At 37.5% G+C, this 16,217-nt stretch overlaps 2 protein-coding genes across 3 annotated transcripts in view; one reads left to right on the top strand and one right to left on the bottom strand.

Annotated features, from left to right (window-relative positions):
- Positions 1–16,217, bottom strand: part of cnfn (cornifelin) — a 30,034-nt gene that overhangs the window by 3,059 nt on the left and 10,758 nt on the right. Inside the window, exons 1-3 of one of the 2 annotated variants that reach the window (XM_089117608.1) lie at positions 5,380–5,790; positions 846–947; positions 542–655 (exon numbers count right to left, since the gene is read on the bottom strand). In XM_089117608.1, coding sequence (XP_088973734.1) covers positions 542–653 — 112 coding nt within the window. In that variant the 5' untranslated portion in view covers positions 654–655; positions 846–947; positions 5,380–5,790. Of the gene's footprint in view, positions 1–541; positions 656–845; positions 948–5,379; positions 5,791–16,217 lie in introns of those variants that run through there. The other variant, XM_089117609.1, reaches the window with a different exon arrangement.
- Positions 10,678–14,054, top strand: cxcr3.2 (C-X-C motif chemokine receptor 3, tandem duplicate 2). Its single transcript, XM_039679350.2, has 3 exons — positions 10,678–10,767; positions 12,147–12,274; positions 12,364–14,054. Exons 2-3 carry the CDS (start codon positions 12,239–12,241, stop codon positions 13,477–13,479), a joined length of 1,152 nt encoding a protein of 383 aa, XP_039535284.2. The 5' UTR covers positions 10,678–10,767; positions 12,147–12,238; the 3' UTR covers positions 13,480–14,054.

The following is a 16,217-nucleotide window of genomic DNA, read 5'->3' as shown; positions in this document are numbered from 1 at the left end:
CTCGAAACACATTTTCGGGCAGACTCATCACGGAGACTCACTAGTAGCCTAGACTTGTTGTTTAACTTCTGCGCTCTATAGCGGTAGGTGTGGCCTCCCATGGCAGCAAAGCAAGTGCCTTCTGGGAGTTGATGTCTTTCATCCACATAAGCCAAAAATACATTTTCTGGCTTTTCTCAATCTAGAAAGCTCCAAATTCAAAAATAATTTCACTTTTCTTCTACATAAATTACCCATTTTAGATACAAATTCATCTTTCCAGAGGTGGAATGACCCTTTAAATAAATCCTCTATTTCTTATTGCGGGACATGAAAGGAGATATTTTGAAAACTGTTTTTGTTCAGTAGGGTCCAAAACAACTGACTTACATTGTCAAAGAAAGAAAGTCATACATACAGGTTTGAAATGACACGAGTGAATATTTTTAGGGAAGAACTTTCATTTTTAGGGAAGCTATTCCTTTAACAACTTTTCCAATTCGTAATATCTCTTACCATTATTACATAAGCAAAATAGATTTACATGAATGAAAACACTCACAAATGCCGCAGTCCTCGCAACAGTCACAGACATCAGAGCTCCAGTGAGAAACAGTGTAGCTGGTTACAATCATTTGTGGCTGGGAAGTCATTGCTTCTGTTTGATATGACATCACTGACACACAGAAAATTATATTTAAAATTAGCAGTATACATTAAATACAGTAAAGCCTTGTTGCTACAAAACATGTATTTTGATGGCTATTATAGCAAAGATTGGTTAAATAAGTATAAATTAGGACATAACATGTGATGTCATTTCTAAGCCAGATGGATTGTTTAAAATATTACCCTCTCTCTCTCACCTGTTTCCTTGGAGAGGCTGGTACTGTACAGTATGTGTCTCACTTCCTCAGGGAATGATGTTCAATTTCTGATAGTTTCACATCAGTGAAGTTGGAAATCACCTCAACATACGTAGGGGAGGAGAAAATGTGGTTACCAGGTGAGTGGTTTATGTGACCTGTAAACTTAAGGGTGAAGTGTTTGAATTGGGGGCGAGGAGTTTTACATTATTTCAGGTCTCCACACCCTTCCATCAACACATGTTATCTACAGCCTATAAAACATTTAGATGAGAACATTGTGTTTTTGTACCTCTTGAATATGTACATTGGCCCTTTTGACAAAAGTAATTGCCTAATGACCTCACTGCACAAATCAAGAGCTCAGACTTCCATTTTTAACACTCCTACCATCACAAACACTCATGGCGTTCAAATAAGCATACCTGAGCCATTAGAGAGAATTATTCCATTGTCAATCGGTAGTTTTCTACAATCTGTTCGGGTTTCTGGGAATTCGGGTGAGCAAGTCCACAACTTTTTCCCTTGATTCCGGATGTATTTATTCATCAATTTTTTCCAACAGGGATTTTAAAAAGTGTTATAGATTATAACCCAAACCGGGTGAATCACAAAATTATAAACTTTGATTTGAAGCAACAACAACAACAAAAAACAAAGGTACAAGTGTAATAAACAGAGATTTAAGTTAAAGAATTACAATTGGCAATCTTTTCCAACCCCATTTCCAGAAAAGTTTTTGAAAGACATTTTGTGAAATGCCATAAAATCAAGAATCTGTGATGTGTTAATTCTCTTGAACCTTTATTTAACTGAAAAAAATGTACATTTCCAATGTACATTTCCTAAATATTTCCAATGTTTTCACTGACCAAATTAATTTTATTTTGTAAGTATAAACAAGTTTTGATTTTGATGGCTGCTACACACTCCAAAACAAAGCATCACCTTTCCTTTTAATTACACTTTTGAATCATTTGGGAATTGAGGATATTAAATGCCAATTTTTGCCTGATATAAGACATCAATCTGTGGTCATCGCTGTCCGATTCTCCTTTTCATGATATGCCACAGATTTTCAATAAGTGACAGATATGGACTGCAGGCAGTCAGGCGCACAACTTCTATGGTTTTAGCACATGCAGAATGAGGCCTGGCTTTGTCTAGCTTCCCAGGAATATGTCATCTTGATGGCAGTTTATGTCTCTGCACAATCCATATGCCTCCATGTCAATGGTACCTTCACACAAATGCAAGTCACCCATGCCATTTGCTTTTGCACCTGTCGCTAAAGAATGTTGGTCCCTCTCATCTTGTCCTACATAGAACTCTATGTCCATTTTTTCCATAAACAAGCTGAAACATGGACTCATCTGACTATATAGCACACTTCCTCTGCATTACGCAATCCATTAGTTTCAAACCAGATGTGCCACAGTGACATGTTTCTAATGCCATATGCCACTTAATGTTAAACCGCTACTACAGAGGAAGTGCACTTCAGAATCTCTCTAAAGTGTGTCATCGTTATTTGGTACAAAATGAAATCATTTCAAAACAAGCTTCCTTCGGTTAAACATCACTATAGTTTGATAGGACTGACGCACTCTGATGCTGAATTCTGAGCTGAACTTGCATGCAGTCTTTGATTATACTATTTCTGATGTCTGACATATAAAGCAAAACTAAAAGTAGTATGCTAGTACACAGCTCTGAATTCAGACTGTCGCTATGATTCAACACTTGTTTTGCTGTCATTGTGCTGCATTCTATTTGATTGTTTGGCATGTGGGCACTTTTATGCACACACACAAAAAACTGTACTCGATTTGTTCGCCAAGTGGAAAACTGTACTGATTTACAGTTGCCAGATATCGAGTACAACAAAAATCACCTGAATGCAATTGATGCCAAACTAATCAAATTAATAAAAGTAAATCATAACTGTATATTTCTTATGTTTTTCTCCAAAAAAAAAACAATTTGTGAAAAATCCCCCACATCTTTGACACACATTATCAAGCCATGTGTACAATCAGAGAATGATTTTCATTTACAGGTAGAAAAAAGGTCATACTTTTAAAGGGATACTCCACCCAAAAATGAAAATTCTGTCATCATTTACTCACCCTCAAGTTCTTTTGCTGAACACAAAGCAAGATATTTTGAAGAACGGTTGTTTGGCACCACTGATTTCCATAGTAGAAAAAAATATGTAAGTCAATGGTGTCAAAGTTCCAATTGTTCTTCAAAATTTGTGTTCAGCAGAAGAAACAAACTCATACAGGTTTACAACAACTTGAGGGTGTGTAAAAGACGATAGAATATTCATTTTTGGGCGAACTATCCCTTTAAATCTACACCTGCCATGGTTTCCACTGCTCACTCCTGAACTGCACCAGACCAATAAAGATACCACTCTGTTAACCCTTTTAGAGCAAAAGATTAAATTGATAACGAAATATAAAAACACCCTTTGATTTCAGGCCTATGCTCTCTTTTGAAAGGCAACACTTTTAACTTTCATGTCCTCAATTAAGAATAATCAAACAAAATACTAAGGTAACTGAAAAGGGAAGCTCTCATTGGAATGTGACTAATGTATTCTTTGCTGGAAGACTTTTAGGGAAGAATACATGGCAAGAGTCAAAGTCACAAACTTGGCATGTTCATGTTAAAATGTAAGGATGATACGACTAAGTAAAGAGGTGTTTAAAAAAGTGTTTTCTTAGAATAGCTCTGCGTGCCTTTTCATTAAAAATTCATTAGGGGTGTAAAGTGTACACAAACAATAACTGCAGTTAAGTGATTTGGTGGATCAGAATGCTAATAAATAGACCAAGATTTTTGTATTATTCGCCACATCTTTAGACATCTAAGTGCATGGGGACAACGGAGACGATGAGTCGTACGGTTTTATAATAGTGCAGTGAATCTGTTGAGCAGTTTGACTTGATTGTTTACACATAAGGGCATGTCTCTGCATGGTTTTCTTATTTAAAGTCCTGTCTAACACTTACTAATTCTTTGCCTTTTTACCCACGTCTGTGAAGTCAGCTTGTATAAATACAGTAATCAGCCTGCTGCCCCTTAAGTAAATGATTTTTTTAAAAGGAACACCCAAAGTCATCTGAGAATAGGAAATTCCATGTTTTACTGTTCCAGTAATGAAGAACTGTATTTTTGTATTTAACTTAAAAGGACTTTATTTAGGCCTATGTGAAAAGAAGAAATATTTTATAATTATATATAATTTTATATACTCAGCAAAGTGTTTTCTATAGTTGTAAATGAATATTTTAAGATTGCTGTGCAAATTCTACGGTTCCTCTCTCACTCTAACCGCATACAGACGTGCACATGCAACATAATTGCTCAATTCCTGAAAATATGTTGCACAACCATTTAGTCAAAATCAAGCTCCACAGTTTCAAATGTTTTTGACGAGGATCAAGTAACGGATATGAAACACCACTCTAGTTTCATTAGCATTAGAAACAAGAAGCTCTTGTTTCAACGTAAGCAACCGTTAAAATATAATGTAATGCGGACACTTCTGAAGCTTCTAAATCTGAGGTGCAACAATAATGACAATGACAAAATAAAAATAAGCAAATAATAATTGATGAAGGAGATAATGTTGTTGCACTGATGCATGTTATAAGAGTGTCACTTGAATTAATATATTACTTCAAACATCCATCTCCTTATATTTTGCTGTTGTAAATGATGTCAGTCTCCCAGTAACTTCCACAAAGTTACATTTGTTGTGTCTGAGACATTCAGTTCCTGCATATGTGCAATTGGAAAAAGAGATATTGCTGCTCTGTGGTAGACTGATTTTGTTGGTCACAAATCTGTAAGTATTGATAAAATTTATGAATAATTTGTGATCAGTCATTGCTAAACCTAATAACTATAATATAATTATCAACTTAAAATTGTCTACTAATAATGTAATAGTCGTCTATATTCTGAAAAAAAGGTTCCATTGAGTTCATTAAAACACTAGGTTTTTTTTTCTACTGATAAAGTATGTTTATGAATGATTTAATTCATAACATTTAATTAAAATGTTATGAATTAACACAGCCTGTGCATGAGGAGGTCACAAAGTCGTGGAAGGCACCTTTTTCTGCCCAAATGGTATGGAAGATTTCTTTCACTGTGTCTGGTTGGTGTTCCCTGGGTGTCCACTAGAGGTCTCTTCCCCTTACTATCACCACCACAATCACATTTATAGCCTGTCTGTTTCATTCACTGTCATGGAATCACTTGCACTTTGGAGATCTTTTGCCTGTTTTGGACTGCCTTTGTATGATTTTGTCCCTTTGCCTGGATCACTTACGATTACGGATTACCCTATTAAATATACACTTGGATTTATCTTTTTATGTGCGTGTCGTGTATTTTTTACAGTCTATGGTCGTGACATTCCTCAGACCTGCAAAGTGCTGCCACCTGGTGGGATTGCCCGCACCTCCCATCCAGGACCTGTAAATTCTCGGCCGCTCTCTCTATAGCCAAAACTTACAATGTCACTGCGTGATTCCTTGGGCAGAAGATGTGCAAACTTGTGGTCCAGGACTGAAATTATAATTTAATTTTTGGAATATTTAAAGTCCCCGTGAAATCAAAATTGAACCTATTTACTTTGTTAGCGCATATTACTAGTCTTGTGGTGAACAATTAATCCGTGCAAATGAATATATATTAAAAAAATGTTTTACCTTAGTAATCTTTAATCAAAATCTGAAAAGTTACTTCCGGTCTGGAACGGTTTCTTTTTCTGATGACGTAGGTTTCACAGTTTGGGTGGGGAAACGCTTAACCACTCCCCTCAAACCGTTAGTTTGCTATGAGCGAGAGATGGAGAGGAGGAGCGCTAGAGTAAAACCCAGCCCTCTGTTCAATATTCCGTTTCACTTGGAAGTACGTCACAGCACTGGAGAAAAATCGTTTGCAACTTCCGATTCACGGGGACTTTAATTCTGTTGTGAGCAGATGCTGCATTTTTTTTGTTAAAAAAAAATAGAGATCATAGCCTATATACAGCCTATACTGTTATAGTAAAAATCTGGCTGCTATGCTTAACTCTTTTGTATTTATTGGGCCTAGGATGTGGTTAACATTCTGAGAATGTGTCAACACACATCTACTATGAAAAATAGGTTGTGCACTAATTCCAGTAAATGTGAACAGCACTGGCTTAACCAGATGATTCAAAAGATTCATTTTATAAAGTCAAAAGACATCAATCACCAACACTGTCAGGAAAAAAAAGGGTAGCCTACAGTTGGGGTACATTTGTGAACACTATAGGGTACAAATGGTGAAGTTGTACCCTCAATGGGTCATATTAGTACCCAAAGGTGTAACTATTTAACAATAAAAGCTGATTAGGTTCTGGATCCACAGTGATCTCCATTGAATTCCAGTGAACACAATTGTCAATCAACCAAAATAGATTAAACATAGCAAGATATCCATGTTCATGAGTTGTTGGTTATTTAAAAGAGATGCACAAAATAACCAGACATATTTAATAGCCCACATCTTTACTGTCACTGGTTCTAACAGTATAAGCACATGACTTTTTATTGATTATGCAGAGCATCAAGTTAAAACGTTTAAAACAAAGCAAATGTAATGAAGAAGGCCTGGATTTCATCTGACGGCACGTTTTATTTAACACTAAAAAGGTAAATAAGCAGGGCTATGACGCTGTGAAGGCACGAGCGCCCTTCATTGGACGTGACGTCACGTCAGGCTCAGCGGTAGACTCGACGGCTCTGGGTAGACTCATAGACTGTAAAAAATAGGGTAGACTGCTGCAGTTTCCCCAGGGCAGCCTACGAGCACGCTAGACAAAGCACGATAGCAAAGTTGTGTGGTTTGAACGACAGCTCTCGACCTGTGGTTAGAAGCATCGTTTCGATATTGCATGACATTTGGAGGTAATAAATCCTTATCTTGAGCAAAATAAGCAAGCTGACATTTGTCAAGCTGACATTCAGACATTCAGTGTCTTTTATTTAGAATACATACAAATGTAATTTACGTCTTTTAGTTTGTCAAAAGATTTGAAGTAACGTGTTTGAAGAGTGCGCATGTGCGAACGTGCTCTACTGTGCAAGAACGAGCAAAATATTGAGTCTGGTAATAAAGCAAAACAACTGAGAACAATTAGAAATAGTCCTCAGATGGCATGTCTGTAATTTATATAAAACAAATCTAGCATTAATTGTATCTCAAAGAGTTTCATTAAAAGTAGTTATTAGCTACTCCACGTGCGAAACCAATGTGGTTGAACAATACTTTGCGACAGTGGGTTTCGGGAAACAGTCGTGACTAGCTAGTTGATTTTTCCGACGATGCATCGTACTATGGTAGTGAATCAGCGAACTACGTCGTTGTACGGGAAATGCACCCTTGGCTAGTGAGTTTTAATTAAAACCCGCCAAAATTAATTTTAACCAACATTTGGCGGGTGTTCATTTAGAACCCTGCTCCTATGATTAAAGGCGACAATTCCGGTTTTCTTCCCACCAGAGCCATTTCAAAATAACGGCCGCTTACAGCATATTACTCTGCCACATGGGTTCTCAAGTCTCACACATTGGTCGTGAGACACATGCAATAGGCTTTATGTCGAGTGTCACGTGACCAAACCGGAAAACAGGTCTCATCGCATCCGCTTGTCAGAGAAAGTGTTAACGGCCGTAAGAACTGACTGCGATATCTATAGATTTTTAAGGTGATCAGCTAACCTAACTAGTTCACTCTGTTATTGGCGTTTTATTCCATTTAAATATCTAAACGTTTCTGTGAAGATGAAAAATATAAAACGTTTAAATATCAATCTGCACATGTGAGGGACATTGGTTATGCAAATCTTTGCTCGCTCCTTTTAAGTTATCTTGAGTAAAACCAACCCGATCTCACGACCAAGTCGTACGAATTCGACGAATGATTAAAAAGTGGCTAATTCGTAACAATTCATACGACCTTACTCGTACGAATTAATACGATTTTGCTAAATCGTACATATTTTACGAATTGGCCAATTCGTATGAATTCGTACGAATGACCTACCCCTTACCCCGCCCCTAAACTTAACCATCACGTGGGTTTAGACAAATCGTACGAATTAGTATGAGTGAGGTCGTACGAATTAGCCACTTTTTAATCATGCGTCGAATTCGTACGAATTGGTCGTGAGATAGTGTTGGTAAAACCGCAAAAAAAAATCATGAAGCACATACAAAAGACCTGGACCGGAAGCAATGCGACTTGTTTTACAGAATGCGGAAGTAAGTTGTGCATATAGCCTATTCAACCAGTTCACCTTCACAACCCACACCGTGTATTTCTCACGCTGAAAACTTGAAAAGGCAACGCCAACCAAGTTGTCCTGCAAGCTTTATATAACGTTGTATACGAGGCGTAAGCACACACTACTGTAGCCTAAATCAACTTCTGCCCCCAATTAGTCTGTGAGGGTTATAGGCCTACAGTGAATTTCCACTGTGAACTCATGTTTACATATGAAATGAGGTCTGTAATGAAATGCAACTTGAGATCAGGCCCTTTTCTGTATTCCCGATGAGCCTGTAAGGCTGGGAGAGGCCGACTCTTCTCTTTATTCCTGAGAATTTTATGTTTTGTATTAGGGATGCACCGATCCACATTTTTTCACTTCCGATCCGATCCCGATACCCGACTTTGGATATCGGCCGATACCGATACTTTTTCGATACCAGAGCTGTGTTTGCTTTAATATTATTTATCATTATTGTTGATTTTATATGATGTTGAAATAAACTCCTCTCTACAGGCAATGATGATATGTGCGTATGTATGTCAGTATATATGTTAAACAATAGATAGACAATTAAACAAATATGCACATTATACAGGCCTACACAGTGCTTTAATTTCAGGAAGGTCTACTAACATTATTCAGGTATGGTCTAAAAAGAATTATAATAAAGTAATCAAAAGTAAAATAGCACTGCAAAGCTTACCATAGATAGATTTATGCTTATTAGAGCTGAAGTTATTCATTCAAGAGCTGTGAGTGATTTTCTCTTTGCCTTTTGTTGTTTGACTCTCAGTAATGTCGCAATCGTCACATTTATACTGCTGCCCCTTTAAGAACGAGTTCAGATTTCATATCTACTGATGCACCATATTTTCTCTCTCAACTACTTCCATAACTACGTTCATTTTAGACATAAACGGTTTAAGTGTTAATCTCCAAGCCGGTCGGTTTGACATTTTTCTTGTGCAGGCTACATTTGATCGTTTAGACGCGCATATGAAGCCCAGATTATAATTTGCTTGTCTTGTTGCAGTCTGTTTCGGAGCGCGCGCGCATTGGGAACAGCATTTCTTGCGCAAATTTTGTGCTTTTAATAGCTCTCTTTATTATTAAAAGTGTCCCGCAATTTAGCAACAGCAGAGCCTGCATTTTACAACAATCACAGATCGTGCTGATTCTGTCTTAAAGTTTTAGTATTAAGGAGAAATGACAGCGCACCGCCGCGATGGGAAGAAAGTTGGCTAGACAGAATGCGGCTATTGTTTTTAATGTTTTTTTTTTACCTCAATATATTCTTTAATCTTTGGAAATCAGACTAATATCATAGCCTAGATATAACCAGGCTACGTTTCCTCTGTCGTCACTCATTAAGCAGGGCTGTCGTGTTGTGCGTGCTGTGGGACTGCGTGAGAGATCTCTCTCTTTCTCTTCTGGACTGCGAATTGCAAACATGCATCACAGACAAATAGTTTAATTAATACGGCTTTGCAAACATTGCATTTTGCGGTCTTGCTCTGCTGCGGTGTTTCCAGTGTGAAGTATTTCCACACAGCGAACATGTTGGTAGCTCAATCCTATCCTGCTAGCTGGCTGCAAACTGCGGAATGGATTTCCTGAGTGGGGGTCTGTGTGTCTCATTGAGCCCTATTTTTTACAGTCTATGATTGAGCTGCACCTCCGTTCAGGAGATCCATTCCACAGTTTGCAGCCAGCTAGCAGACTAGCAGGCCCGGGGAATCCCTTTTGCAGTCATTTCAGCAGACAACGTTAAAGCGCAGACATGGATCATAAATATCGGATTTCTCCGCAGGTTGGATCGGAAAAATCCGATACGTGAATTACGCTGGTATCGGTCCCGATACCGATACTGGATCGGATCGGCCCCATCCCTATTTTGTATTGATTATCTTTGAACTGATTATGAATTTGGAATGATATATTTACCTGACATAATAAATTCTTACATTTGATGATTCTAACTGACTATTATTTCTTTAAAAGGAATAGTCAAACATTTGCTTACATTTAATGATGCACAAATATCATTAAAAAACCTTTTCATTTATGAAGTCAGGTGAAATAACGAGAGAATACATACAGTAGGAGAAATGTATTGCACTTAATCAAAAATACTTTGCCACGAGAAAAGACAATGATCGCTGATCGGATGCCGGAATTTGGGCTGATCTAGCCAGACTTAACAATACCTAATATATCAAGTCTTGCAGGTAGTGAAGATAATTGACTGGAGGACTGAAGAAGACTGACACACAGAAGACTAAAAGATTTAGAACAGACGGACAGCATCAGCTTATTGTTTATTAGCAGGAAAGACTAATAAGAATGTCATTATAGGGGGGGGGGGGGGGGTGATATAACTGAGCAGTAAAAGAGAAAACATTTAAACCAAAATGCTTTTACAGGTATACTTTTAATATATATGACCTTTAAAAAGTAAGTTATTTTTTTGTGGCGAGAGCAAAAAGGGAAGAGAGAAAAAAAAAGTCAGGAAGCACTTAGATAAACGTGTTTCCTGAACATTTTCAGAAGTAATCAGACCACTATCTTACCCCTGAATAGACAGCACAGAGAGGACAGGTACGAGACTTCTACTTCTACTGTGATTCTGATAAAACTCAGTCTTTAAAAAATAGATTAGTGTTTATTTTATATGTATATTTGAAAATGTTTTATATGTATTTTATATGTTGTTAAATATTTTTAAATTAAATACACTCTTAGAAAAAATGATTCATTGGGGTTCTAGCATTTGGTTCTTTACTCAACTCCTTTTATGCTAAAAAGGTTCTATAAAGACAATAAAGAACCCTTTTTACACAAAGGTTCTTTATAGGCTATTGTTCCTTCATATATGACTTTATTCTGCAGCATTTTGTAGTTGTTATTAAATTACTGTTTATTAAACTGTTGTAGTAACTTAATATCATATTTAAATCATGCTGATTTTTGGAGGAGAAAAACTGAAATGGCACTCTTAGTGTGATATTGATTTACTACATAAAATGATATAAATATTTACATTTTATAACCCCCATATCTTGAATTTTGTGATCATTAACATGCATTCATAAATACATTTTAGGGTCTTGATGTTTGTCAATGAAATATTTAATCCAGAAAGGACAAAACAAATGATAATGAATAAAACCCAAAAGGTTCCTTATATAACTTTTTCCAGGTTACAAAGAACCTAATGGTTCTTATTTATTGAACCCTTAAAAAGGGTTCTGTATAAAACCTTTTAGGGGTTCTAAATACATGGCGCTGATAGAACCTTTTACGGTTCTATATAGAACCTTTTCTTCTAAGAGTGTATGCACACAAAAGTTTCACTGAAGTATGAAAGTCTTTTGGTTTTGATATAAATTGCAACAAATACAAATATTTTCTCTATTTTCCATTAGTCTTGATTCAAGTAATCAATTCCTTGTCTTTTAATGACTAACAAAACTCTAGCTGTTTTAATGACCTTTTCTTTCCTTCAAACTTCACTTCTTCCAAAAATCGAATATAAAATGTTGATGGCACATAATGGTAAAAATATTATTTTTCATAAATGTATATTTTTGTTTCATTGCATATGGCAAACTAATGCAATGTTAATTTTCAGCACTTTCAGTTCCCTCTAGTTGTACTTTACTATTCCCGCTTTTGCACAATAAAATTACTCAACATTTTTCATAACTTTTTTTTTTTTTTACAAACATTAAGGTTTACGAACCTGTCACGACTTTCCATTATTATATTTTTTTTTTAGTTTAGGAAATTGCAAGATGTTTACTTTTTCTCCCAGCAAATTGGGGATTTCAATGTTTATTTTTAATCAAAAAAGTTGTATTTCTCTGTTAATGCAGCCTTCGGTTCCCCTTTGCAGTGGTTATACAAAAGTGTATTCAGTTTCTGTGACTTCTCCCTCTCTGTCCCTCTTTTTTTCTCTACCGACATTTTCCCAAAAGAAAGGAGAGACATATATACAAGATAGTGTGAGAGACGAGTGAATCTCGTGCCCACTGTTTTACTTGCATGTCTCACTTCTCTGAAGAACATCATGAAGAACGTCACAGCATCCACAGACAACTATGGGGTAAGTGATAGTTGGCATCAAAAAACTAGCAAGTAATTAAGAAAATAACAAAATACTGAAAATAACAAAATACTTGCTCTGTTACACAGTACACAGATTATGACGACTACGAAAACAGTTCTGTCAACGAAGACGATCGCCAAGGTGATGCCATTTTTGCCCCCTGCAGTCTGGAGGAAACATGGGAGTTTCTTGGTCGCTTTGCCCCTATAGCTTACATCCTGGTTTTTATCTTGGCGCTAGTTGGTAACGTTCTCGTGCTGTGTGTGATCCGCCGCTATCGACAGTCTCGACACAGTCCCTGCTCCTTCTCACTGACAGACACCTTCCTGCTCCATTTAGCCATCTCTGACCTCCTTCTGGCTGTCACGTTGCCATTTTTCGCCGTCGAGTGGATCAACGGGTGGGTGTTTGGCGTGTTCATGTGCAAATTAGCTGGAACGGTGTTCTCGCTGAATGTCTATTGTGGCGTGCTATTCCTGGCCTGCATCAGCTTCGACAGATACTTGGCTATCGTACATGCCATCAATATCAGCTGGAGACGCAAGACCTGCCACGCTCAGCTGGCCTGCGCCATCATCTGGGTCGTCTGCTTTGGATTGGCCATGGTGGACATGCTCTACCGTGAAGTGGTGAAAATACCAAGAATGAATAGGTGGATGTGCCAGATAGTGTTTTCACAAGAGAACTTCCAGCAATGGCAGATCGGCATGCAGCTGGTTAGCTTGATTCTTGGATTCATAATTCCCCTACTGGTCATGCTGTATTGCTACCTTCGCATTTTCAAAGCACTGTGCCACGCCACGCGTAGGCAGAAACGGCGCTCCCTGAGGCTCATCGTCTCATTGGTAATCGTGTTTGTGGTCAGTTGGGCACCTTATAATGCCCTGCGGCTTACCGACAGCCTGCAGACGCTTGGGGTCATTGTCAAAAGCTGTGGGCTGAACAAGGTGCTGGATGTGGGCATTCTGGTGACTGAAAGCCTGGGGCTGGCACATTGCGCTTTAAATCCTCTACTCTACGGCCTTGTGGGGGTGAAGTTCCGTCGTGAGCTCGCCCATATGTGCAAGGCTGCTTTAGGACCCCAGGGCTGCCTCGGATTAGCAGGATGGGCAAGCGGTCGGGGGTTAACCAACCGCAGGCCTACTGGATCATTCAGCTCAGTTGACAGTGAGAATACCTCATACTTCTCTGTCATGGCCTGAAAAGGGAGCAAATGACATTAACAAGAGAAGAAGTGATGGTTGTTCTTATTTGGAATTGGAAAGGAACCCACAATTTCAGTTTGTAAAGTCTGAGTGATATTAAAACCAAATCTTTCCATGTTCTCATTTTTAAAAGCATTGCATTATCTAATACATAAGCACGTTTATTTTAACATCCATTTAACTTTTGACTGACACTTTGTCAAACATTTTTTTTTTTTTTTTTTAAATTTTGATACATCAGCAATTCTGCTTTTTCCTGGTGGTTGTTAAAATGACAGTGAATCATCCCGAGTTGTCTGGGTTTAGTTTTACAAAAAAGGAACTGAAAACATGTTTTCAGACTCCACATCCTCTTTCTTTATTTTTTCTTTCTTTCTAAATACTCTTAAGACTGTACCCTGAAATTGAGCTTTGTTTATCTTTTTATTCTGTTTGTTGAGATTTAAGAAGAGGAAGATCATGACAGAATGTCTTCTCCTAATGTCATTTTTGTACAACATTTGTATTGGTATTTTTGTACTGTGCTGCCTCCTCTGATAAAGTGTAGGTTCCATTAAAATTGTTATAAAGATTATGTGACTCACTTCCATTTTTGTTCTTGTTCAGCTGTAGATTGGGAGGACGTTAAACTCTGAAGATGAATTTTATTCTGAGAATAACTGCAGCCGCACAAAGGAGCAATTTAGGTGTGATTTTTTTTTTTTTTTTTTCAATGAAATCTTCAGAGCAACAGATCTGAAGATTTAAAAGTTTCCTTCTGTGGCTGTTATTAATGTTAGTTTCTGCAAACCAGCCAAACTCTGAACCCTTTATACCAAGTAGCATGACTCATTGTCATCGCAGTGACATAAACTTAAAGAGGCTACATGCGTTTCCTGAAATTTAGACTCGCAATTCACACCTGTGGCCAAAAAACAGAACCGCTCTTCCTTTCTGCTCGCTGTTGCAATGCACGCTTTTTCATGCACACTTCACTAGTCCTCTGCTGCAAGGAGGTCAACATTATGTTTACAGAGGTAAGAACATTGTTTGAGATAAAGCTTGCGAGTGTAGGCTACTTGCTGACTAGCGGTAGTAGTGTGGCAGAGTGATCTGAAACGTTTAACATGAACGCGCTTGACGTCACATCCGCAGACAGCCCGGGAAAAGTCCAACCCGACAGAAAATAGGAAAAACAGGATACAGGCTTATAGGTGCACCCACTGTGAGCGGACAAGGTGTCAGAATGCTCATCAGGAGATGTTTTAGTCATAACTGGTAAAATAAAAAAGGTATTGTTACGTTTATTTTTGGGGAAAAGCTGCATATAGCCTCTTTAAGCCTTTTTGGTTATTAAATAATGGGCAAGCCAAGCCCTAATGATTCATCACACTTAAATGCCTTGATTCAATAAAGAAAATGGTAATGCCGGACAGAAAGTATCGCTGTGTTTCACCATTAAATTAATAAAGACAATAGTTTATTCTTCCTTAACTAAATGTGAACGGGTCCCATATGCAATTATCTAATCAACCAATCACATGGCAGTTACTTCAATGCATTTAGGGGTGTAGTCCTGGCCAAGACAATCTCCTGAATTCCAAACTGAATATCAGAATGGGAAAGAAAGGTGATTTAAGCAATTTTGAGCATGGCATGGTTGTTGGTGCCAGACGGGCCGGTCTGAGTATTTCACTATTTCACTACACTTTTCTTCATTGCTTGAAACAATAAAGTCAAAATTCTTTTGACACCTGGAACTCCTGACTTGAGACTCTTGACTTCTACCACGACACCACTTGCTGTGAAAGAATTCTACGATTGGACATTTATTTATATTTTCCAACTATTATCATTTAGTTTAGTATTTATTTTAAAAATCAATTTGAAGTGTCATTTTGCAATAAAATATTCAGATTGCATATCTAAAAGTCACCAATGTTTTTAACCACCCAGATTAAGAAAACACATTATTTAACTATTTGGTTATTTATTAAATATACAATGGTCAAAAATGACTGAACAGCCTGAGAGGCCTAAAATAAAACTGGAAGATCCCCTAGCTATTTTCTTCACTGTAGTGTAGACTGTAAGTCACTATATCATAACTCATTGTGATTGATTGCACAAACTATTAAAACATGAGCTCTGCTGACAATATATGCTGAAAAGATTGCAATACCAGTATTTTAAATAATTTAACGCAAGACACATTGACTGTTATGACTTCAGTAAGTAATAATAATAAAATAAAACATAACACTTATGACACATTTTTTTACAGTTACTATTGTAGAACAGTCTTGGATTCAATTAGTCTACAACATGCTTCAGAAATGTAGGCCTATGTGTGCCATGCATGCATAAATGTAAACACTCAAATCAATGGCTATGACAAAGCAACTCAGAACCACTTTACTGAAGAGTTTAGCTCCAACCCTGATTACACTCAAATGCAGCTTTCTGGAAATCCTAAAAATATTTATTAGATCAGGTGTGTTTGATTAGATTGGAGCTAAATTCTCCAGGACAGTGGACATCGAGGCCCATATGCTATAAGCTCCTCCTAAGTACATCAACAAGAGGTTTGGAGAATGGATGGATGCTTAACAGTTTGAGTGATAATTTACAAGTGGGAAAAAATGTATCTAACTGACGCCTTGGGAACCATTTTGACCATGCTTCAATATCTGACGTTTTAGGCACCCTTTAGCGTCAGTTAGATGATGCCCTAGAATCGCGTCATGTAACTGAAG

The sequence above is a fragment of the Pimephales promelas genome, chromosome 12 (genome assembly GCF_988280905.1).
Source record: "Pimephales promelas chromosome 12, fPimPro1.hap1.1, whole genome shotgun sequence".
Taxonomy (NCBI): Eukaryota; Metazoa; Chordata; class Actinopteri; order Cypriniformes; family Leuciscidae; genus Pimephales; species Pimephales promelas.
Note: the sequence above shows the minus strand (reverse complement) of the source record. Positions and strands in the feature narration are given on the sequence as shown.